At 48.6% G+C, this 22,012-nt stretch overlaps 3 protein-coding genes across 6 annotated transcripts; 1 reads left to right on the top strand and 2 right to left on the bottom strand.

Annotated features, from left to right (window-relative positions):
- The first annotated feature begins 3,902 nt into the window (after positions 1-3,902).
- On the top strand, positions 3,903-5,770 carry LOC101779151 (cationic peroxidase 1). Its single transcript, XM_004958629.2, has 3 exons — positions 3,903-4,281; positions 4,376-4,570; positions 4,955-5,770. The coding sequence occupies exons 1-3, from the start codon at positions 4,072-4,074 to the stop codon at positions 5,516-5,518; spliced, it is 969 nt and encodes a 322-aa protein (XP_004958686.1). The 5' UTR covers positions 3,903-4,071; the 3' UTR covers positions 5,519-5,770.
- A 1,637-nt stretch (positions 5,771-7,407) lies between these two features.
- LOC101778334 (peroxidase 2-like) lies at positions 7,408-21,379 on the bottom strand. Of its 4 annotated transcripts, none has more exons than XM_022824471.1 (4): positions 21,119-21,365; positions 8,419-8,592; positions 8,160-8,328; positions 7,408-8,076 (listed from the first exon to the last, which is right to left on the bottom strand). In XM_022824471.1, the coding sequence occupies exons 1-4, from the start codon at positions 21,320-21,322 to the stop codon at positions 7,688-7,690; spliced, it is 936 nt and encodes a 311-aa protein (XP_022680206.1). In that variant the 5' UTR covers positions 21,323-21,365; the 3' UTR covers positions 7,408-7,687. The 4 variants fall into 4 exon arrangements, with proteins under 4 accessions (XP_022680206.1, XP_022680203.1, XP_022680205.1 ...); XM_022824468.1 differs by lacking the exon at positions 21,119-21,365 and adding an exon at positions 12,435-12,669; XM_022824470.1 differs by lacking the exon at positions 21,119-21,365 and adding an exon at positions 8,772-9,113.
- Positions 16,112-17,737, bottom strand: LOC111256430 (peroxidase 2-like). Its single transcript, XM_022824467.1, has 3 exons — positions 17,236-17,737; positions 16,950-17,141; positions 16,112-16,846 (listed from the first exon to the last, which is right to left on the bottom strand). The coding sequence occupies exons 1-3, from the start codon at positions 17,437-17,439 to the stop codon at positions 16,286-16,288; spliced, it is 957 nt and encodes a 318-aa protein (XP_022680202.1). The 5' UTR covers positions 17,440-17,737; the 3' UTR covers positions 16,112-16,285.
- Positions 21,380-22,012: the final 633 nt, after the last annotated feature.

The following is a 22,012-nucleotide window of genomic DNA, read 5'->3' as shown; positions in this document are numbered from 1 at the left end:
GAACTTAAGTTTACGTCGGGTAGAACTCCTCTTTTATAGTGTTCCGGGAGGCATTTTACATTCCACAATTACCTCCATTTACCTACTACATTTCCGGCATATGCTTTACGTAGAGGTCTTTCTAGGTGGTAGCTTGTATGACTTGGTCTCCTTCCAGGGTCACGCTTCTCACGCTTTCAATCAGCTCCGTGATTTGCGCTCTCACATGGTTCCGCAAATCACGCCTTCATGTTTCCAACACCGCCATGCTTCTTGACCTCGCGTCCGAAGCCATCCTAGCTTCGGGAGTCCCAATCGCCTTAGCTTCGCGTCCGGGAGGCGCACAACCTCGTGCCTTGCTTCCTGGTCCGAACCAGCGACCCTGCACAAGACAACGTACATCTCAACACTTGAAGTTAGCTTCGAGTGCTCGAGGTCAGACTCAGCTTAGGTAAGATATCGGTAAATGTCTCCTGGCTTCGAGCCAAAATTTAGGATTGCGAGGCTAAGATTACTTCTCCGCATCATATTCTCTGTTTAAGGTTAAAGGGCCTCACCTGAGGTAGAATATCCTAAAGGACTGCGTTATTGTCGCTGAGCAGAACGACCTCGAGGATGATCTTTTTTGCGATCCCCGACAACCTGCTGTGCTGTGCCGGCACACCGTGCCTAACCACTAGCCGAGGCACGGCCCTAAGCTGTATTAGCCATGCCATGCCGACACGATGGAACTACGAGCCCACCGTTCTAGCTAGTGCCGGCCCTGGCACTGAAGCCAACAAACGGATTGTTCCAGACTAGGGTTTGGGGTTATTGGAGAAGGAGAGGACGAGGAGAGGAAGTGAGAGGAACAAAGAGGATTAGGAGGGAAGGGGTTCGTGCTGGTGCCGATGCTGACCTCCGACGGTGTAGAGTCGTCGAACGGAGAGGGGGAAGACGAGAGGAGGCACGTGGGCATTGGAGCAAATGAGCTATTGGGGTTGCGACGCTGCGGCCGACATATATGCCGGCCCTGCAACGGCTAGCAGGCCTGGCCTCCCAGAGTAACGGGCCGATTCGTGCCTGGCGCAAAATCGTATCATGCCCATGCCGGCACTACAGGCCGGCACGACGGCCCAGCACTACCTAACATTTAGGCTGGCACGAGCACTAAAGGTATAGGCCGGGCTGTGTTTTGTAGGTCCATGCTTGGGTCGCCCTGTGAGCCTCCTGGTCCATCTCATCATATATACGAATGATGCATTGCATCGATCCGAAAGAGAAATTCAAATTACCACATATATATTAGTTAAATAATGTGAAAAATGGAAATATGAAAAGAAGAAATAAGTCAGATGGAAGAAGAAAACATTTACAATATGTGCGTTAGAAAAAAAAAGAGTAAATGAAAAGGAAAACAGAATACCTAAGAGCATTTTTTTTATTTGTTTGTGAAAAAACACAAGGGAATAGACATTGTTTTGCGAAAGAAGGAAAGATCTATTAGCGAATGAAAAGAAACAGTGCATAATGCCCCAAACATAACTAATGTGGATCAAGTAATTATACTAGCTAGGTAAAGCTTAAAATAGCAGGGAAAGAATGAAACAAAAAGAAAGAAAATTTCGTAAACTGGGCATGATGACCCTGTTCAGTTTACTTAACAAAAAAAAAAGAGTGGAATGAGCCTAGGCAATCCTTAGCCTCTCAGTCCTCCGACCAAGTAAGTAGTCAAAATCGTAGATAGCCTACAGGTAATCTGTATATGGGCTCCGCACATGCTGCAGTTTCGGTTCTTTATATGGGCTACGCTGGAAAGAAATATGTATGGGCCGGTTGGGCTTTTTTGTGGCCTAGGATCACACAGGTAGCTAATCTGTTGGACGTGCAACAAAATTAAAATTTCTAACACGACCCACATGCAATAAATTTTGAAAGGTAAAGACTCTACGACGGCCGGCTACAATGGGCGTACGGTACAAATCACCAGATCACCGGTTATTAAAGTTATTAAAGACTACTAATTAGCCGGTCGTAAATTAACATGGAACGGCCAACGTTGCTGGTCTACACCACCAGAACAGACGTACTTGACTATTTATCATTCACGCATGCAACAAGTTTTCAAAATTTTTAAAAGTCGTAGTTCTTAAACCGGGCATCAGACTCAAATTCCTCCGATTGCACGACCGTGTTTCTTTTAATAAAACCTTCAGAAGATGACCCTACTTGTATATGTTTCGACAATATTTTCCAAGAGACATAAATTAGTTATGTAGAACAGAAAAATACCAAACCAAACTAGTTAAAATGCTCAATCGGTTTGCCAAAGTGATCTATCGCTATGCATGCATGAACCGCAACACAATTGCGTTGCCCTCTTTTCTGATCACACAATCCAATCTATCTTTGCAATATGAGATGGTGGTATATCTACTTAATTCAACTACGGTGAGTGAAGCAGTTTCTTGAAAAGCCACAAGAAATTTTTTTGAAAGCCGTAAGCAAATTAGAATATAACGAAAAACATTTTCCCACACAAGAAAAACATCAATAAAACATATTGATGTGGGATCTAGTTTTGAACTCTTGTTGAAACAAGACTAATGGCGCAAACGGATTTTTATTTAGATGTCTGGTTATAAAACTACGGCTTTTTTAAACTTCAAAATCGCATGCATGCATGATGCTTCCTTTATTTTCCTCTGCTCCACATATATACGCTGTTGTCTCCACTCCACAAGCGTGCGCTGTTAATTTGCTTTCCACAAAAGGAGAGGCCGTATGGCAGGCTAAATTACAGCCGGCCAAGGAAGAGGGGGGTTGGTTATTTTGTCTACATACCAAAAAATTACAGCCGTCCGTAATATAGCCGTGTCCGTTATGAAAATCAAGAGAAATTGTGCACGAAATCAAGAGTCTGATAGATTACTTGTTGTATCTTTTAATGCAGGGCACTGCCAGTAGTTCATGCGATAGGTTGTAAATGTCCTCATGTCTCATGATGTTGACTTGGAATGGGACGGCACGACTGTGGGGGTTCAAGTTTTAGCTGCCGGTGATCTTGCCGCACCATCATTTTAGTGGAAGTCCATTCCTCTAAATAAGATAAATTTTGAAAATAAAAATAAAATTTCACACTATCGTCCAAATTAGATTTTGATTGCACTATTGTGTCTTTTAGGATTACAGCTTTAAAACAAGAAACAAAAGAGATAAAAAATATTGGCGGTAAAAAATAAATGAACATCCCATTGAAATTTTTATGTAGCTATCATTTCATCCATGTATGACCTTGCCGAAGTGAAGTTTTTCTTAAAGGAATACAGTGTTACGTTATTAACCAATGACCATTGACTGCCGGCAAATCGTATGAAACCAAATCGGAATCAAAGGTCAGAGCGTAGACGCATAGTCCATCCAGTCCAGGCCGAAAGGTACCAACCTATAGCACCATATGTGCTTAATAAGTGATCGCTAGGTTGTTAGTTATCCTAGCTAATGATCACCTAATAAACTAGCCTCATCGGTTGGAGAGAAACATAAATTGTGGTGTTCGGATGGTTTCTTTTCGTGTTAACAGACTAGTTGTGATGGTCGAAAGGAACGACAGGGATCTGGTAGGTGGCACATGCAGTGGGTAGCTAGTTTCGTTCTGCAAGAAATGTTAACCTGAAATTTTCTAATCCGAGGAACTTTTGTTGAGGGCCTGGTGTGCCACAAGCCCACAGCATGTTTTCATCTGAAACGTTTTGTCTTGAAACAGCACGAGAGGATCGGAAAGGTTACTGTTTACCTTGATGGCGATCGATGGATGAGACGGAGAAGAAACTGGTCTCTTGGTCGTCACGCCCGGCCTGAACAAAGCCTGCATAGATCTGCATGCATTAGGTCTATCAACCACTATACAAGCGCCGGTTGGTCGCCTGGCTAATAACGCTGAGTTGCAGACAGCTCGATCGCACACTAAAGCACGCTAGCTGCTATATAAGCACACCTCCTCCATCTCGCTGAATCATCACACGCAGAATTCGCATCGCATTTTCCATCGAGGAATATAATCCGCCAGTGCTAGATCGTCTCTTACAGCAAGCTAGCTTGTTCGCAAGTATAATGGCGACCGTTCTTGTTTACCTCACCGTGATGGCGGCGGTTGTGGCCTCGGCGGCGTTCGGGGCGGCGGAGCTCACCGCGGATTACTACAGCGAGACGTGCCCGCACGCGCTGAGCACCATCAAGCTCCTCGTCGGCGCGGCCATCCTCAGGGAGCCCAGGATGGGGGCGTCGCTCGTCCGCCTCCACTTCCACGACTGCTTCGTCAATGTGAGTAGCTGTCTTCTACTACCTAGCGGCTGATCAGGCCACGCCACCATGTGCATGCCGAGCTACTAACTTGTTCTGAAAAATGTTGTTGCAGGGCTGCGACGGCTCCATCCTGCTGGACGACACCGATGACATGATCGGCGAGAAGACGGCCAAGCCCAACAACAACTCGATCAGAGGGTACGACGTCATCGACACCATCAAGTCGGCGGTGAACACGGTCTGCTTGGGGAACGTCGTCTCCTGCGCTGACATCGTGGCTGTAGCTGCTCGAGACTCCATTGTCGCGGTAAGTTCGATCAGCTGGATGCTTATCCATTACTACTCATTGCACAAAGTGTCAAATGTTGATTGAGACTACACTGGCTAGAAATAAAGTTACAAAAGAGCACTAAGAGTATGACGAGCAATAGTATGCATAAAGCACCTTTGGATATGTGGTAATCTCTTCAACCTAACCCCATTAAGCCTGCCGTGACAAGAACACCATTTCTGGAAGAAAACAAACTGCCTTTCTATAAATGTGCATTTTTTCAGCCACTTGCAGCATCCTTTTGAACCAGAGAAATTCAGGCATACTAATGATCGAATTTTCACCCTCCGCACTGACAGTGACATCACCTAGTATAATTTATAATTTGGTCTGCACGTACGTATAAATGGTTGTGTGCAGCTGGGAGGAACATCCTACGACGTGCTCCTGGGGCGGCGCGACGCGACGACGGCGAGCATCGACGACGCGAACAACGACATCCCGAACCCGTTCATGGACCTGCCGGCACTAGTCTCCAACTTCGAGTCCCACGGCCTCTCCCTGCACGACCTCGTCGTGCTCTCCGGCGGCCACACGCTGGGCTACTCCCGCTGCCTCTTCTTCCGGAGCCGCCTCTACAACGAGACCGACACGCTGGACCCGGCCTACGCGGCGTCGCTGGACGAGCGGTGCCCGCCCTCCGGCGACGACGAGGCGCTGACGTCGCTGGACGACACCCCCACCACCGTCGACACCGATTACTACCAGGGCCTCATGCAGGGCCGCGCGCTGCTCCACTCGGACCAGCAGCTGTACCAGGGCGGCGGCGGCGACGCCGACGCCCTCGTCAAGTACTACGGCGAGAAGCCCAGCAAGTTCTGGGAGGACTTCGCCGCGGCCATGGTGAAGATGGGCAACCTCAGCCCGCTCACCGGCGACGAAGGCGAGATCAGGGAGAACTGCCGGGTCGTCAACCAGGAGTGAGCGCTGCTGATTGATGGCGGCGTGGTGGAACGAGACTACGGCAGCTTCCGTGTCAACTCAAGCGTCGTGAGATGTTGCTGCATGCCTGATGCAGGCGGCTGCAACTGCACCGGCTAGCAGCAAGATTCTATTCTGTAGTGTGTGTTTGTACTGTACTGGCGTGCCGACTTAATTTGTGATAATTTTTTTCATGTATGTAAAATGTTTTGGCCAAAATGTTTGAAGATGCAGTTATACGTGTTTGCTCCTGAATTCTTCTCTCGTTTTCTTTAGAGGGGTATGGCCCACGGTCCATGGACCAACCGCAGAATCCCAAATGGGCCTACAGCAGTCAAGCAAGATCACGGAAAGCAATTTGGGCCACTAGTTGTTTTGTTATTGCTCAGCGAACTTCCGTTCGGCCCAGGGCTTTCGTGGCCTATGAGTCCATCCGGCTCAGCTCCGTAGTAGACATCAACTGCGAAACGTTGTTTCTAAAAAAACAAAAACAAACAAACAAACAACAACAACAGCAAACCACGACGAAAGGAACGGGAAAGCTAAATGCCATTTAGTGATTAGATCGTCCCAGCACCAGATTTTTCAAGCGTCCGATTCAAACCTAGTGGGCTTCTCTGAAGCAGCGATGGCAGGTTCGATTCTTTCACCAATAGGTCGGCAAGACCGCAAGAGGTTTGAAGTAAATTTCATTCAAAGGAAAAAAAGGAAAAGAGTAAAAAAAATGCAATATAGCAGCCCATAAGTAGAGGGCGCAACTAAAAACAAGAGCCTAACCAATAACAAACCTTCACTAAAAAATACCACGAACACAACAACACTGGCAACATTACAACAAATACCGAAACACCACCATCAGGTTTGAGGTTTTAGGGATTGAGATTCCGGGAAGCTTCTTCAATCCATAGCCTATGGAAATGGATGGTGAGGTGGAGTTGGGACAACGATGACGTTGCTGGCTACAGGAGGTGGGAAATAAGTGAATGGACGGTGCTGGGCTAGGGGTTATGGTAGCAAGGATCCAATAGGGAAGCTAGAAAGGTGGAATAAGGGTGTCAGGGGTGAGATGCTTGGAGATGAAGAGAAAGAAGCAAGTAGAAGAAGAGAGTGTCACAAAAATAAAAGAAGTGTAGCAGAATGAGTTGTTGGCTCTCCACCTAATTATCAAAATAATCAAATAAATCGAATGCTCGTGATATCCAAATCACTCAAGTGACGATTAGATAGATCTTGATGTTCTTCTTTTCAGTGGTTTTTGTTTTATTTCCCCCACTTGGCGAGGGTGTCATTTTCCTTCCGGTTTTGTTTGCCTTTAAGTTTGTATGAGCAGTGGCTGCCCCTGTACTTTGCTCCTTGCATGGAGCGTCTCCTCTTTCAGGGCACGCCCGGTTCATTTGCCTGCTTGCCTCGCCTCTCTCAAGGCTAGCCTTGCCAGAGCAGGAGAGGGATTTTGGGTCGCCTGGCTTGATGAAGAAAAAGCTTGAAAACACGAGCCCCAAGACATACAGCAAGAAAACCAAGCACATAGAACCTTGCCCAGCCAGGCAAGGCAAATGCTAGTAAAGATCCAAGCAACCTTAGTTGTTGCCCTTTAGATGGTTTTTGGTTGAGGGCAGCCGGTTGTTGCTTTCCTTTTTTTTTCTTTTCTAATTCCTCCATCCAAAATTACTGTTCATTTTGACTTTTTTAGATACATAATTTTTGATATGCACTTAGATACATACTATATCTAGATGTATAGCAAAAATTATATATCTAGAAAAGCCGAGCAAAAATTATATATCTAGAAAAGCCGAAACAAATAGTAATTTGAGCGGAGGGAATATTGTCTAATAAAGCTTGCGGCTCTTGCCATCCTTTCAACATGAAAAAAACGGTTAGACAGATAAGGAAACTACGGTAAAGAAGGCACAACATGTTTAGCAAAAACATAGTTTAACATTCTCTTTGCTTAGCAATAATCCTCCATGCTTTAGCAAAGAGAATGTTACATGCATACAACAATGTCCATATGCTCTCTGTTCCGTACAAGACTTGATGGAACAAGAAAAGCGAGCTGGCATGCTATTTCAGCTGATGCTTGCTATTTTGTGATGGCTGTAATGAGACCTTATTCGTTCATGTCATCGTTTATTCGTACACACGTATATGTGTATCCTAGCTTGTACGTTATTACGGGTTCGCCGCGGAGCATGTGGTCCTGATCTGGCCTTGCGTCCCCGTCAGAGGGCTGATGTTGCCCATCTTGATCATGGCAGTCACGAAGGCGCTGCTGAACGCCGACGGGTTGGACGCGAAGTTGCGGACCGTGTTGTCGGTGCTGCCGCCGTTGAAGAGCTCCTGGTCGGAGTGCAGGAGCCCCTTCTGCGACTGCAGGTTCTTGAAGTAGGCGTTGTCGAACGCGTTGGGCGTCGTCGTGTCCAGCGGTGCCATGACGTTGGAGCCGCCTGTCGCGGGGCAGTTGGCCTTGAGCGACGCCGCGAACGCCTGGTTGATGTTGGTGTCGTTGTAGATGTGGTCTTGGTAGCTCGGGCAGTGCGCCTGGCCGATCGTGTGCGCACCTGCAACAATCCACTCATTGGAAACATGTTAAAATCATCACAGAGGACTTGCGATAAGAACAGGAGAGCACGGGTGTGCGTACCTGAGAGAGCAACCAAGTCGGTTGGGTTGAGGCCCAAGTTCCCGTACCCTTGAATCAGTTGAGTGAGGCTAGATGTAGGCGGGATGAGGTTCTGCAACACCATGCTCGTGCTTGCAGCTTTCAGCGAGTCCCTTCTCCCCAGCGGAACTGTCCAAGACGGCCCTCCCAGCTGCCAAACGCTCAAAACCAAATCAGCTATCAGTTAAGGTACAACTCGTAACAAGCTGTCGATGGAGGAGAACCATGCTCATAGGCTTACCGCTACGACGGAGTCGCGGGCGGCGACGGCGAGGATGTCGGCGCAGGAGACGGTCTGCTTGCAGATGGCCTCCACCTGCGCCTTGATGTTGGCGATGACGTTGAAGCCTCTCAGAGTTAGATTCGGAGGATCGTTCTGCTCGTTCCCCGCCAGCAGAACGGATGCGTCACAACCCTGCACGGAGTCAAAGAGAGCATGACAATTAGTCAGACTTACAGTAGTTTCATGCTGTACACAAAACGTCACTGTGGACATTTTGCTATTTTAACGTAAGATTAAGTAATTCATAAGATGATTGACAGCTCGGAACTGTCTTAGAAAATAATATAACTAGGTGTGCAGTGGACACTTGCTTGGACAAAGCAGTCGTGGAAGTGCAGCCTGAGCAGGGAGGCGCCCATGCGCGCCTCCTGCGACACCGCGGCATTCACCGCGCTCTTGATGGTGGCCAGAGCCCTGGGGCACGACCTGTCGTAGAACGTCGACGACAGCTGCGCCGACGCCGACGAGGCCAGAGCCACCAGCACCAACAGGCTAAGGCAAGAGGCAGAGGCCATTGTTATTAGCTAGCTACAAGACCAGATTATTTTGGGTTACCCGTGGTCTGCAAGAGAATGCTGCATTGCAGGCACATTTATAGAGCCACAGCCACTGATGCCTACATGCCACTAGGGATCACACAACATCCAAATCGGATGCCCAAATGTCCAGGTTCAGTCTCTGAATGCTAGCAGCCATTGTCGTCGAGTGATGGAGATCGAGCTAGCCACTCGATCAGGGATTGACCAACAAGTTGATGACGGTGACCTACAAGAGGTATGCTCAGGCTGAGAACTAAAAAAAACGCGACCGGAGGAGGGGAGCTGCCCCCCTACCGTTTTTCATTAAGAGGTTTAGTTTCCAATTACTAATGATTAGGTTTAGTTTCCAAATTATCCATAAACTTGTACGGAGTAATAGTTATGTCTCCTTTCAAATTGCTAGCCAAGCACGGGCTAATAGGCTAACATATCAGAATGGTTGGTGCCAAGTGCTGGTCAAGGAAGGCAGCCGACATGCGTCATGAGCAGTATGTCGCAAATAATACACACTATATTATGAAACAATCAGGGAGCAGGCATGCATGTTGCGTCTTGCGTGTGCCGATAGAAGCACGTAACCATCTTATTTAAGCTTGATAAACAAGCGCAAACAGAAGCATATTTGGATTAGAGATGTCTTTTGGAACTAGGTTAGAGATGCGGAGGACAGTTTGGCATATCCGATTGGGCCAGGGGCGGACCTAGCCACGAGTTGAGAGGGGGCATGCATGAAGAAAAGTTGAAATTATGAAGCCCTTATTACATGGTGAAAATTTATCAATCACCTTTGGTTCTAAATTTTGATTGGCCATTTGTTCCACCAGAAAAATCATGTTTCCAAGGGATTCCTACGTAATTGAATTTAACAAGAGATAGTTCAATTCAAGTAGCAATTTTGAAAGGTATGGTTTCTTTTGGAAATATATATATTTATAGTTTAAGATGAAACCTTTAATTTAGCTATTGTGCTGAAATCTAAAACTCAAATTCTGGTGGGACAGTTTTGTACTGTGAGAAATGTAACTAATTGAGAGTACGTTTGTGTCGTAGTATCTTAGCGTGATGACTAGTATAACCTGCAGGCTCGTATATATGCCATTCTCATCTAGCTAGCTAGACATTGACCTGGGTCCACATTAGTACCACCGGACGAAACAGCTTGGACGAAAGCATTGGGCGGATTAGGCACAAAGGTCAGCATTTGTCCAAGAAAAATCCACCTCAGTCTGACCCCATGAAGCCACGAGAGCGTTATCGGTTAGCATCCACATGATTAAACGACGCTGACACGTTGATTGTTTTCCATTTTCACATACCTTCACCCTAAAAGGACATCTAACACGGGATTTCCAAACACCGATTGCTAATTTTATTTGTCTATTCAGTCAAACTTTAGACCACGAGATCTGCTTCAAGATTGGTGATGAATTTAAGGTATGCATTAGTTGTTTCAAAAACATTGTGTGCCTCTTTTATTACCCACTCACTGGACTGATTCCTTCCATGGGCCCATTCCTCTCCCTTCGGCCTGCTTCACTTCGTGGGCCTTGTCCTGTCGTCTTTACTTCATTTCGTGTATTTTTTAGGTCTCTTTGTTTTTCTTCTCATTGGTGTTATTTTTTTTCATTTTTCTACCTTTTTTTAATGTGCGTGAATCAGTACACTTTTCCAATAATTCTCAATTAAACTTCTTAATATGTAATATTCACTCCTTCACTTTTTAAATCCTAACTATTTTTTTTCAGAAAAGCATATTGTTTTTATTTTGAGTGATTTTAGGAGATGATAATCAAGAAGAAGTAATAGTTTTACTTGTAGAATACATCGATACATGTTTATATTGTCAATATACTAGAATAAAAGTGCTTCAAAAAATTATAAAAAATTAAAACAAACCGGTCATGGCCATGGCCAATGCGCGATCTGCTGCTCAGTCGTCGCTTCCGCCGCCGCAGGCCGAAGCCTAGCGCCCGTCATCTTGCCAGTTGCCACACCGTGGCGTACTGGCGTCCTTGGAGCTCATGCCATCCGCCGGCGAGGCGGCGAACCAGCTTCTGTGCGGCCTCGAGCAAAGCATGCAAGATGCGAGCCAAGAGCCCAAGGTGCGGTTCTCTCCTCTCTGCTCCGCATCGTCTGGAGCTAGCGTCAACAGGTAAACTCTGAACCGTTGCCACGCGATCTTCTCATCAAGACCAAAACACGAGGCTACCGTCGCTCCAAATCATAAGGATAATGAAGACAGTTTAGGCAAAAGTATTAGTGGTGACTTAGCCAAGATACTCGCGGCAGTGCGACACGTCGATATATAAATATATACACCTACAGAACAAGGAAGCGAGCTGGCATGCTTTTTTTCAGCATGTACACCTACAGTATTTGGCACTAGTTCGGGTCGTGAGTTTGTAATGAGACCTTATTCCTTGCTGTGGTCCTCGTATCGTACTAGTTCACCTTGGAGCAGGTGAGCCTGATCTGGCCCTGGCTCCCCGTCTTGGGGCTGATGTTCCCCATCTTCACCATCGCCGCCGCGAAGGCGCTGCTGAACGCCGACGGGTTGGACGCGAAGCTCCGGACAGTGTTGTCGGTGCTGAACGACGAGTGCAGGAGCCCCTTCCGCGACAGCAGGTTCCTGTAGTAGGCGTTGTCGAACCTTGCGGGCGTCGTCGTGTCCAGCGGCGCCGTAACGTCCCCGCCGGTGTTGTTTGCCATGGGGCAGTTGGCCCTGAGCGACCTGGCGAACGTCGGGTCTATGTTGGCGTCGTTGTAGGTGTAGGTGTGAGCCCTGTAGTTCGGCAGTGCGCCAGACCGATCGTGTGTGCACCTGAGAGAGCAGCCATGTCGGTTGGGTTGAGTCCCAGGTTGCCGTACTCTCTAATCAGTTGCGCGAGGCTACATGAAGGCGGAGGGAGGCTGTTCAACACCGTGTTCATGTCTGCAGCGGTGGTCGAGTCCCTTCTCCCCAGCAGAACAGTCCATGACGGCCCTCCGAGCTGTCAAACGTACAGTCAAAACTACCGAATGAATGCTGGTGGGATTCACTAACTTGTAGCAGGGCCTCGTGTTGCGTTGCCTGTCGTCACGCCACGCGCAGTGTCTTACCGCTACGACGGAGTCACGGGCGGCGACGGCGAGGATGTCAGCGCACGAGACGGTCTGCTTGCAGATGGCCTCCACCTGCGCCTTGATCTTGTCGATGACCTCGTAGCCTCTGAGAGATAGATTCGGAGCAACGGTCCGCTCGTTCCCCGCCAGTAGAACGGATGCGTCGCAGCCCTGGCCGGAGTCAAAGGGACAAAGAGGGCATGTCATTTAGTCGGCAAGTCCTTGATCAATATATTATGACGCTGAAGTCTATTAGTGTAGTTTGGTTTTAAAATGGCTGTCAACTCCAAAAACCGTGAACTCTTGAAACAGAAGAAAATAATGGACGCATACTTGGACAAAGCAGTCGTGGAAGTGCAGCCTGAGCAGCGACGCCCCCATGCGAGCCTCCTGCGCCACCGCGGCGTTCACGGCGCTCCTGATGGTGGCCAGAGCCCTCGGGCACGGCGTGTCGTATAACGTCGAAGACAGCTGCGCCGACGCCGACGAGGCCGGTGCCACGACCAGCAACAAGCTAAGGCATGATGAAGCAGAAGCCATTAGATGGCCTGGATAGATCACTGCTACACTCCTACTGACTACTGCTCAACTAGCTCAACTTTATAGCTTTGTGTGCTATGCAACAGAATGCTAGCTGCATCGCATGCATATTTATAGCTGGGAATCGATCTGCTCCCCATGGGGCAGCTGCATCACTCCGGAACAAACCACAAAATGTTGACGAGAAACGGGTCCAGAGTTTTTGTAGGCATGCCGGCAAGTGACAGGCATTGCCGTCGCGCGCGGAGAGACGACGACGCATCGACTAACAACATGTCGCATTTTCATCGGCTAGTCTCTGCGTGCATCCAAGCGTGACAGGCCCCAACTTAAATTGCACCAGCCCAACAGGAACTTATGTTCTCTTGTGTAGGCGCACTACGGCCTACTCGATGTATCTCAGTACGGTCCTTATCGACGGAAGTCTGTGTATCGGTGGCAATATCTGCAGTTTACCATGGACACTCCATCGATTATCCATCTCTGTTAGTTTGTTACAGCTGCCCATGTTTACGAACTGGTCATTGGTGTGCTTGGTCAAGAAAGGTAGGCCTACACCTATCGTAGAACAGTCAGCAGTTAGTAGTCTCCACATGTGGAAAATATACCACGGTAATAAAATGCATTAGCTAGTTTTTCATCAAAATTTTAGATACTTTTAAGATGCCACAATGAAAGTGCAGGTCCATCGGAGGGGAAAAAACCGCGTGACCTAAGCCCCCTCTGGCCGCCGCCGCGGCAGCCCGCGACGCCGCCGAAGCTCAGCCCTGTTCGCAGCACATCCCCTCCCTCTCCTCTCCCTCCAATTTCCCTTCCTCTCTGTTTTGGGATTGGAGCTCGAATGGCGTCCATGGCTATGGCGGCCGGCCGAGGCAGCGGATCCAGGGTCTCTTGGTCCTGGTCCCTACTCGACCGGATCTGGTGTGTCGGCGGCGGGACGGAGATGTGGCTGCCGTGCCGGCAGCGACGGCGGTCGAGGGTCTCCTGTGCCCCCGTTTAGGTGCATGAGCAGCCATGCCCGAGCATGGCACCGTACTCGATGTGTCCATGGCGCTTGGCCTCGGCGTGGGGCAGGTCGTGCCCATGTGGAGACGCGGTTGTGCAACCAGTGCCGCGTCGGATGGCGGTGTGCAGCCATGTTGCGCCGGACGCCACCGGTCGACACTGCATGGTGGGCTTGCGCTTTGCCTGGGCTAGCGCATGGTGGTGTTGGTCGGTGAGGCTGCTGTCCACATGTGCGTGTGCCTGGTGGTGTGAGTCGCTGATGAAAGCTTAGTCGTCGCGCGGTGAAAGCCTGATTTCCTACCTGTGATGACGACAACAACGACGCTTGCGGGCGCCGTTTCCTTCATGGAGGCGTTGTTTTGCGACTCCTACACCATCCTCCATGGTCAGCCGGTGCAGTCTACGATTGTGGCAGTGGCTACCGTGCAGCGAAAAATTTCGCGCCTGGAGCGCGGGAGTGTCTCACCTTCGCTCGGTCCGCTGAGGTCCTCGACTACTCAGTGCCTCCTATCTTCTGCATCTCTCCATGTTGGTATACTTCTTGGACTTGGCTGATACAGGTTGTTGCCTATCGTCGTGGTACGGCGATTGTCCCCCATTCGGCGCCTTTGCTCCGTCGGTGTTCTTCTTGTTAGTGGTACCATCAAATTTTATTCCAGGTGGTGTTTCTACCTCTTCCGTCATTCCCCTTCGAGGCTTCCTCCCCTCATACGGCGTTGGACGATGGTACATGGAGCCTGGATGTCCTTTGAAAGGTGTTACCATTAACTTCAAGGAAGATCGTCATGTCCAGTGGGCTCTAGTCTGCGCCTCTCACCACCTTTAGTCCCCCTTCGTTGGGTGGTCCTCAGATGGAGGGCGACAACGAAGCGGCATAGCTACAAGAGGTGGTGTGGATGTGCAACAACCGTGGCATCTTTGGCGAGTACGTTGTTGGTAGTGGCTCTAATCGGCGATCGGTAGTCGTTGCTTGTGTTATGGCTTGTCTCTGAATTGTATACGTGTTGTATTTCTCTTGGTCTTTTGGTGTCTTACTCTTGCTTTGTTGCTAAAGATCTTTGTACTGGCTTTGACCTGCCAAGATCCTTTAATGAAATTCAGCTCCCCTCGGTGACCCAAAAAAGGTGCAGGTTCATCTCTAGTGTAAAACTCGCATACTAGCAGACGAATCCGCTAGCCTTTTGAAGCGGGAAGAAGGAGGTCATAGTCATGAGACATTTTGGCAGCATGTCCATGACGTTCTACCTCTGTATCTTTGTCTTGCCTGACTTCTCTGCCGTCAGTTTGTATTCCATTTGACATGATTATACGATAGATGTTGACAACTCATTTTGCTCAACGCTCAGCATGCTTATGCGGAGAAAGCATAAGGCATCTTTCTCGAGCGCCACCCCTTGTGGATCACTATTCAACTTTGCACTGAGTGCCGCTTTGGGGGTGTTTGAATACGAGGGGCTAAACTTTAGCAGGGTCACATTAGATGTTCGGATGCTAATTTGAAGGACTAAATATGAGCTTATTACAAAACTAATTGCACGGATGTAGTCTAATTCGCGAGACGAATCTATTAAGGCTAATTAATCATTATTAACAAATGGTTACGGTAGCACTACATCATCAAATCACGGACTAATTAGGCTTAATAGATTCGTCTCGTGAATTAGACTCCTTTTGTGCAATTAATTTTATAATTAACCTATATTTAATACTCCTAAATTAGTATCATTTTTTACGGATGCCTGAAGCTAAATACGCTCTTGGTACCGTGGTGGGTATCATCAAAAAGCCTTTGCTAAGATTCCCTTTGGCTGAGCTTTTCCGACAGCTTTAGATGAAGCTGTACGACGTCATGCTAAAAGACAGCTTCGGACCTGAACCACCCAAAAAGTTGGTTTGCAATTTGTACCGGGGAAGCGAAGTCGGAAAACTGGCTCCTCACAGCTCACTTCCGAACCCCGCACCAATCGGTACAAAAGTACTCCTCAAGGTCGTAGTATTTACAGCCAAATTGCCACCACCCCCAAATCGGTACGCATCCTCATCCCCTTCCCGAACCGCTCGTCTCCTCTGCCTCGGTCCTTCTCTCCCTCTCCTCACGATTTGGTGGCAGCGGCGGAAAAATGGACGACGAGGTGGCGCCGGCCGGAAAAGAAGGTCCGGTGGCTGACAGCTGCAAAATTTTTGTTTTAGCTGACCCACCCAGTCAAGTAAGCCCATGTTTGTGTACACGACAGACCCTCGCCAGCCCGCCACAAGCCCACAACCTCTCGCGCGCGACCGGCCTCCGCTACTCCGCAAGTCCAAGGCGGATCGGAGGGGAGATCGCCGCCCGGTCGGCTGATGATCTTGGTGTTGCTCCTCGTCACAGTGGTATGAGCACGGTGAGTGAGCGGAAACGAGGCGGGCACGCGTGCCCAACCTCAACCACAGGTGGATGACGGAGCCGTCGCCATAGACAATGAGCGTAATGGAAATCGCTGCCGTGTTCATGCCAACGCATTCTGACACCTGAACTTCACCATGCCTTTGCACGAGGAGGATTCGTTACATATACTTAGATGCAGGTATGCATGCATCCTACTTGCATGGTTGGTACTCGAGCTTAATTAGCTTATTCGACACGTACACATCTTGATGGATCAGGAGTTCACCTTGGAGCAGGTGAGCCTGATCTGGCCCTGACTCCCCGTCTTGGGGCTGATGTTCCCCATCTTCACCATCGCCGCCGCGAAGGCGCTGCTGAACGCCGACGCGCTGGACGCGAAGCTCCGGACCGTGCCGTCGGCGCTGCCGCCGTTGAAGAGCTCCTGGTCGGAGTGCAGGAGCCCCTTCCGCGACAGCAGGTTGCTGAAGTAGTCGTTGTTGAAGCTGGTGGGCGACGCCGTGTCCAGCGGCGCCAGGGAGCTGTCGCCGCTGCCGCTCGCCCGGGGGCAGTTGGCCTGCAGCGACGACGCGAAGGTGGAGTTGATGTTGGTGTCGTTGTAGATGTGGTCGCGGAAGAAGCGGCACTGCGCCTGCCCGATCGTGTGCCCGCCTGACAGAGCAACCATGTCGGTGAGGTTGAGGCCCTTGTTTGCGAACGCCTGGGTGAGATTCGCGAGGTCGAAGGAAGGGCCTGGCAGGTCGCTCTCTGCATTGGCCTTGCTTGCAGTGGTGGAGTCCCTCCTCCCTAGAAGGACAGTCCACGACGGCCCTCCAAGCTGCGCATGAATCCAGAGTTCCAAACCAAATAAATAAGCCTACTACCATCCGGTAAATGTACAAGTAGCCGCATCCAGAGTTCCAAACCAAATAATTGCTTACCGCTACGACGGAGTCACGGGCGGCGACGGCGAGGATGTCGGCGCAGGAGACGGTCCGATTGCACACGGCCTCCACCTGCGCCTTGATGTTGTCGATGACGGTGAAGCCTCTCAGAGAATTCCTGTTTGGGATCGCCCCCTGCTCGCCGGTGAAGGTCGACGTGTCATTCAACAGAACCGACGCGTCGCAGCCCTGCATGTAGTCAAATCTGGTCAGCATGTCCACTGAATTTTGTCAGCCATGTTCCTGCCGTAGCAAATACAGAGTAAGCGCGGCAGGGACTTGCATCGACGAAGCAGTCGTGGAAGTGCATCCTGAGCAGCGACGCCCCCATGCGCGGCTCGTTGTTCACGGCCGACGTGACGGCGCTCTTGATGGTGGACAGCGCGTTGGGGCACGACGTGTCGTAGAACGTCGACGACAGCTGCGCCGCCGCCGACGAGGCCAGCGCCAGCAGCACCAACAGGCTAAGGCAAGAGGCAGAGGCCATGACTATTGTATCTACAGAGATCAGAGGTACTAGTGTGCCTAACTAATTGCAGCTAATATCTGTTTCGCCGTGGCCTGCAAGAGATTGCGTCCCATGCATATTTATAGCTAGAGATTTGAGCGCAGATATACAAAGGCTGGCTAGTATATCACCAGTAATCACACCGCACTACTAAGGCTAGAGCATCCAAAATTGGTGCCTAACTATTATTGAGAACTGCAGCATGCACACCATTATCATTGTAAAGGCAGGCAGGCACGCACTCTATCTGGCATCTGCGACATATTGGTGTACATTGATTTGATTAGTAGTTTATTTGTAATGCAACCTTGCATAATTGGTTCGGCTCCATCTTTGATTCTTTGGGCTGTACCAAATTAGCATGCGTTCCTCTAGGAGAATATTATTCAAATCAACCTGTGCTGGAGAGACCCTTTTCTTTTTTTCAGGCCGGAGACTTGGAGTGGAACACTGGAGACTTGGAGTGGATTGGTTCAAGTGTTGTTGTGGTCAGCAAAGACATGCGGGGAAGAGTGTTCATATGCTAATACCAATATACTACTCCGTAATAGATTGTGCGTATCCCGCACATTGCTGCGCAGATATAGTTAGTTAGTTGTGGGAAACGATGACATCTTTGCTCAATCCTCTTTTTTTTCTCTTTCTACATTCAATAATTAGCTGATAAATTTTGTTTTTCATAAATACTCCCTCCGTTCCAAATTGCAGGTCATTTTAGTTTTTTTAATGCATAATTTTTGCTATGCACCTGGATATAGTGTATGTCTAGATGCATAATAATATCTATGAACCTAAAAAAGCCAAAACGACATGCAATTTGGAACGGAGGGAGTAGCTCGATAAAATGACAATCCGAGCAAGGATGCTGATGTAATAATTGCAATGCGCGAACCATCAATTTTTCTGGGAAAAAACTGATTTGTTTTAGTGCACTAGATTCTTCATATGAGGTGAACTGGTAAAAGGTTGAGCTTCACAAAAAAAAGTCATCCGATGAGAGGTTTAAACTTTAAACTGATTGAGCTCCCAAAAAATCTTCAGTCCAATCTTTTTACCATCGTTTTATCCATGTATCTCGTGAGCCGAACCTATTCCAATATATATATTGTTATTTGATTATACAAGTTAAGTTGAGTACTGGTGTTGGACTATCATTCATCATTTGGGAGAACCATAATACTATATTATGTCCAGAACGGTTGTGTATAGCCATATAGGATGTCAGGCTTATCATTACTACAGGAATAATTTATCTCCCGTCATTGTAAGCTTGCACAATCCCTTATTAATTTGCCCCTGGCAATAACACTAGTGGGTTCACGTGTTAGTTGCATCCTTTTGTAGGACGTCATTTTCGTTTGCTTGCTAAACATCAACCTCCAAAGTCTATCATGCTTCGTCTTTTATGTGGAAATTTCATACTAACGGACGAAGCATCATAAAGAATCCATTGATGCATGGCACCGAGTTGGCAAAGAGGTCAGCATTCGTCCAAGACGATTCCATCTTGCTCTGACCGTTGTGCAGTCATTTCCCACTTGTGAAAGCCCTGACAAGATTAGCCGATGTTAACCAATTATATTTCTTTTGAACCTCCCTATCAGCTCCAGCTGGCAGCTGGCCTAAGCCTAAATGAATAGCATTTTTCATTTTTTTTAATAATATAGCTTCAGATTTTAGTAGGCTATGAATTATTATTGACAACATGGACCATTTGTGCGCAAACACTACGAGATTTTCATGATTCTCCAAGTGTTTTTGTGAATGGTGTATGGTTATTACCGATATTCTTCATAATTTTCTCAAACAGCCAAAGTGTTTTTTAGAAATGTTTATTTTTTCAAGGGAAGGACCGCCGGAGCAAACGTCTAAATTAAACTAGAAAACCCTCAGCCACTTAATGAAAAATGTGAAAAGGAAAACTAATGCTTAACCAGTTGGGAAAAAAAGCACTTAGCTTGACAGATCTTTGATATCATGTAGTGAAATGTGTAGCTTAACACGGTTTGTACATGTTGGTTCCAGTTTAGGAAGATTCAGAATGCAGAAAGTTTCTGAAAAAAGGATTTCTAGAAAAAAGTATCATCAACTCTTTGTAGAGAATAGAAAAATTACTGTCTTCAAACCTCTCAAGAGAGAGGCATCAGTGTTTAAACCACACTATCAAATACACAAAATGAAAGGTCAGCTATAGGATGCGAATGCGAAGAACTACACAGCTCTAGACTCTAGAAGCTGGCATGCCTCGAGTAGCCCCTTCCTTCAATCATCACTCATAAGTGTGCTGCAAGAGCTCAGCAAAATATCACTTAATTTAATCTCTCAATGCCTTCGCATGAGAACTCGTTTACATATGTAGATGCAAGTACGGTAAGTGTGCACTCTCCGTTCCATACACTTTGTAGAACAAGAAAGAGAGCTGTTGCACACCACTCGATCGACACACATTGACACATACTAGTACAGATCCTTGTTGGTAGTGGCGTAGTGCTTGCGCGACCTTATTCGCTTACGCGGTTACGCACGCGCTTGTCGTAGCACATTGGCGTACGCGGGCGCTGCCTATACGTATATCGTCTGTTACGCTGTAGGCTTACGAGTTGACCCTCCAGCAGAGGCGCCTGATCTGGCCCTGTGTCCCGGTCAGCGGCTGAATGTTAGCCATCTTCACCATGGCCGTCGTGAAGGCGCTGCTGAACGCCGCAGCGTTGGACGCGAAGTTCCTGACCGTGCTGTCGGTGCTGCCGTTGTTGAATAGCTCCTGGTCCGAGTGCAGGAGCCCCCTTTGGGACAGCAGGTTGTTGTAGTAGGCGTTGTCGAAGGTGTTGGGCGTCGTGACGTCCAGCGGCGCCAGGTTGGTGTCGCCGCCTGTCGCGGGGCAGCTGGTCCTGAGCGACGCGGCGAAGGCGGGGTTGATGTTGCTCTCGGTGATATGGTCCCGGAAGTTCGTGCACTGCGCCTGTCCGATAGTGTGAGCGCCTGCAAATTAAAGGTTCGCCTGCATCGTCAGTTTTGAAACAAATGGAAACCTTGGAGTCCTGGGCTCGTGTCTGCCACTGCCATATCAAAGATTCAAATGTATCTACTGATCGATGAGAAGAATTAACACGAACTGTTCTAGCTAGGGGCATGCACCTGAGAGAGCAACCATGTCTGTTGCGGAGAGGGTCTTATTCCCAAACGCATCTATAAGATTTCGGAGGCTAGATTGAGGAGCTGGGAGGTCGGTATTTGCCTGGTTCGGGAATGAACTGGTAGAGTCCCTTCTTCCCAGTAGAACAGTCCACGAAGGCCCGCCGAGCTGCATACAAGTTAGTTACAAGCCAACAGCAACAGAGTAGAAGCATCAGGGTAACAATCAACACACAGAAAGACATCGCGTGCTAATGATCTCACCGCTACGACGGAGTCGCGGGCGGCGACGGTGAGGATGTCGGCGCAGGAGACGGTCTGCGGGCACAAAGCCTCCACCTGTGCCTTGATGTTGTCGATGACGCCGAAGCCTCTCAGCGATCCCACGTTCGGACCCGCGCTCTGCTCGCCGTTCGTGTCATTCAGCAGAACGGAAGCGTCGCAGCCCTGCTCAAATTTGGATGATCGACTGTCAAATTAAAGAACAGACAAGGAAAAGATCAAGGGTTATGCGTGTGAGACTTGCTTGGACAAAGCAATCGTGGAAGTGCAGCCTGAGCAGGGACGCCCCCATGCGAGCCTCCTGCGCCACCGCGGCGTTCACGGCGGTCCTGATGGTGGACAGCGCGTTGGGGCACGACGTGTCGTAGAACGTCGGCGACAGCTGCGCCGACGCCCCAGAGGCCAGCGCCACGAGCACCAACAACCCAAGGAAAGAAGCAGAGGCCATGGCGGCTATGCTTGCTCGGTAGCTTGCCAGCTGCTACTATATTGCTCGTTGGCTGCTGTGGTCTCTGCAAAGGGAATGGTGCACTCCATGCATATTTATAGGCCCACTGATGCCTGCATATCATTAGGGATCAGAGGTCACTCAGAAACATCCAAATCGGATGCCACACTAGTCCAGGTTTAGCCGCTGAATGCCAGCAACCATTTTCGTCATGCAGTGCAGGTACAGCTAGCCACTCGATCCGGCATACATGTGATACATTAGAATACAAGGCAGGTTAGGCTGAATTCATGAATGCAATTTTGTATGCAAGCATCCAATGCAAACCAGCAACCCTCTGGCCAATTCGAAACAATTGCTATGGCCAGCAGCCCAGCACACACTCTCTGCAGTGGTGCAGCCAATCATGTAGATGGCCCAGTGAATAGTATGCGAACTCGTAGGTGGGTTTAGGGAATGCTTTCCTTATAAAGGTGCTAATGCACATGGACCTCACGCGCCAGTTTTGTACCAGATGGCCATATATGGTTCTCGGTCATGAACCTACTAAGTTACCCTTGATAATTAGTTGTTCAGATTATTATGGAAGTGTGTGTTTGGAAATATGCTGGCTGCTAGTTTACGGACTGGGCGTCAGATCTTAGAACACATGGGCTAGCAGGGATATAGCATTCTCCCTTTTAATAACAA

Source organism: Setaria italica, chromosome II (assembly GCF_000263155.2).
Source record: "Setaria italica strain Yugu1 chromosome II, Setaria_italica_v2.0, whole genome shotgun sequence".
Taxonomy (NCBI): domain Eukaryota; kingdom Viridiplantae; phylum Streptophyta; class Magnoliopsida; order Poales; family Poaceae; genus Setaria; species Setaria italica.
Note: the sequence above shows the minus strand (reverse complement) of the source record. Positions and strands in the feature narration are given on the sequence as shown.

What these genes read in the sequence shown, in the direction of transcription:
- LOC101778334 (XM_022824469.1), bottom strand. Translation starts at nt 21,322, where the DNA reads ATGGCCTCTGCTTCTTTCCTTGGGTTGTTGGTGCTCGTGGCGCTGGCC. An exon ending in CCCGCGACTCCGTCGTAGCG is followed by an intron (nt 20,762 to 20,856) that starts GTGAGATCATTA and finishes ACTTGTATGCAG; the next exon opens with CTCGGCGGGCCTTCGTGGAC. An exon ending in AGACATGGTTGCTCTCTCAG is followed by an intron (nt 20,440 to 20,595) that starts GTGCATGCCCCT and finishes TTTAATTTGCAG; the next exon opens with GCGCTCACACTATCGGACAG.
- LOC111256430 (XM_022824467.1), bottom strand. Translation starts at nt 17,439, where the DNA reads ATGGCCTCTGCCTCTTGCCTTAGCCTGTTGGTGCTGCTGGCGCTGGCC. An exon ending in TCCACGACTGCTTCGTCGAT is followed by an intron (nt 17,142 to 17,235) that starts GCAAGTCCCTGC and finishes GACTACATGCAG; the next exon opens with GGCTGCGACGCGTCGGTTCT. An exon ending in CCCGTGACTCCGTCGTAGCG is followed by an intron (nt 16,847 to 16,949) that starts GTAAGCAATTAT and finishes ATTCATGCGCAG; the next exon opens with CTTGGAGGGCCGTCGTGGAC.
- LOC101779151 (XM_004958629.2), top strand. Translation starts at nt 4,072, where the DNA reads ATGGCGACCGTTCTTGTTTACCTCACCGTGATGGCGGCGGTTGTGGCC. An exon ending in TCCACGACTGCTTCGTCAAT is followed by an intron (nt 4,282 to 4,375) that starts GTGAGTAGCTGT and finishes ATGTTGTTGCAG; the next exon opens with GGCTGCGACGGCTCCATCCT. An exon ending in CTCGAGACTCCATTGTCGCG is followed by an intron (nt 4,571 to 4,954) that starts GTAAGTTCGATC and finishes GGTTGTGTGCAG; the next exon opens with CTGGGAGGAACATCCTACGA.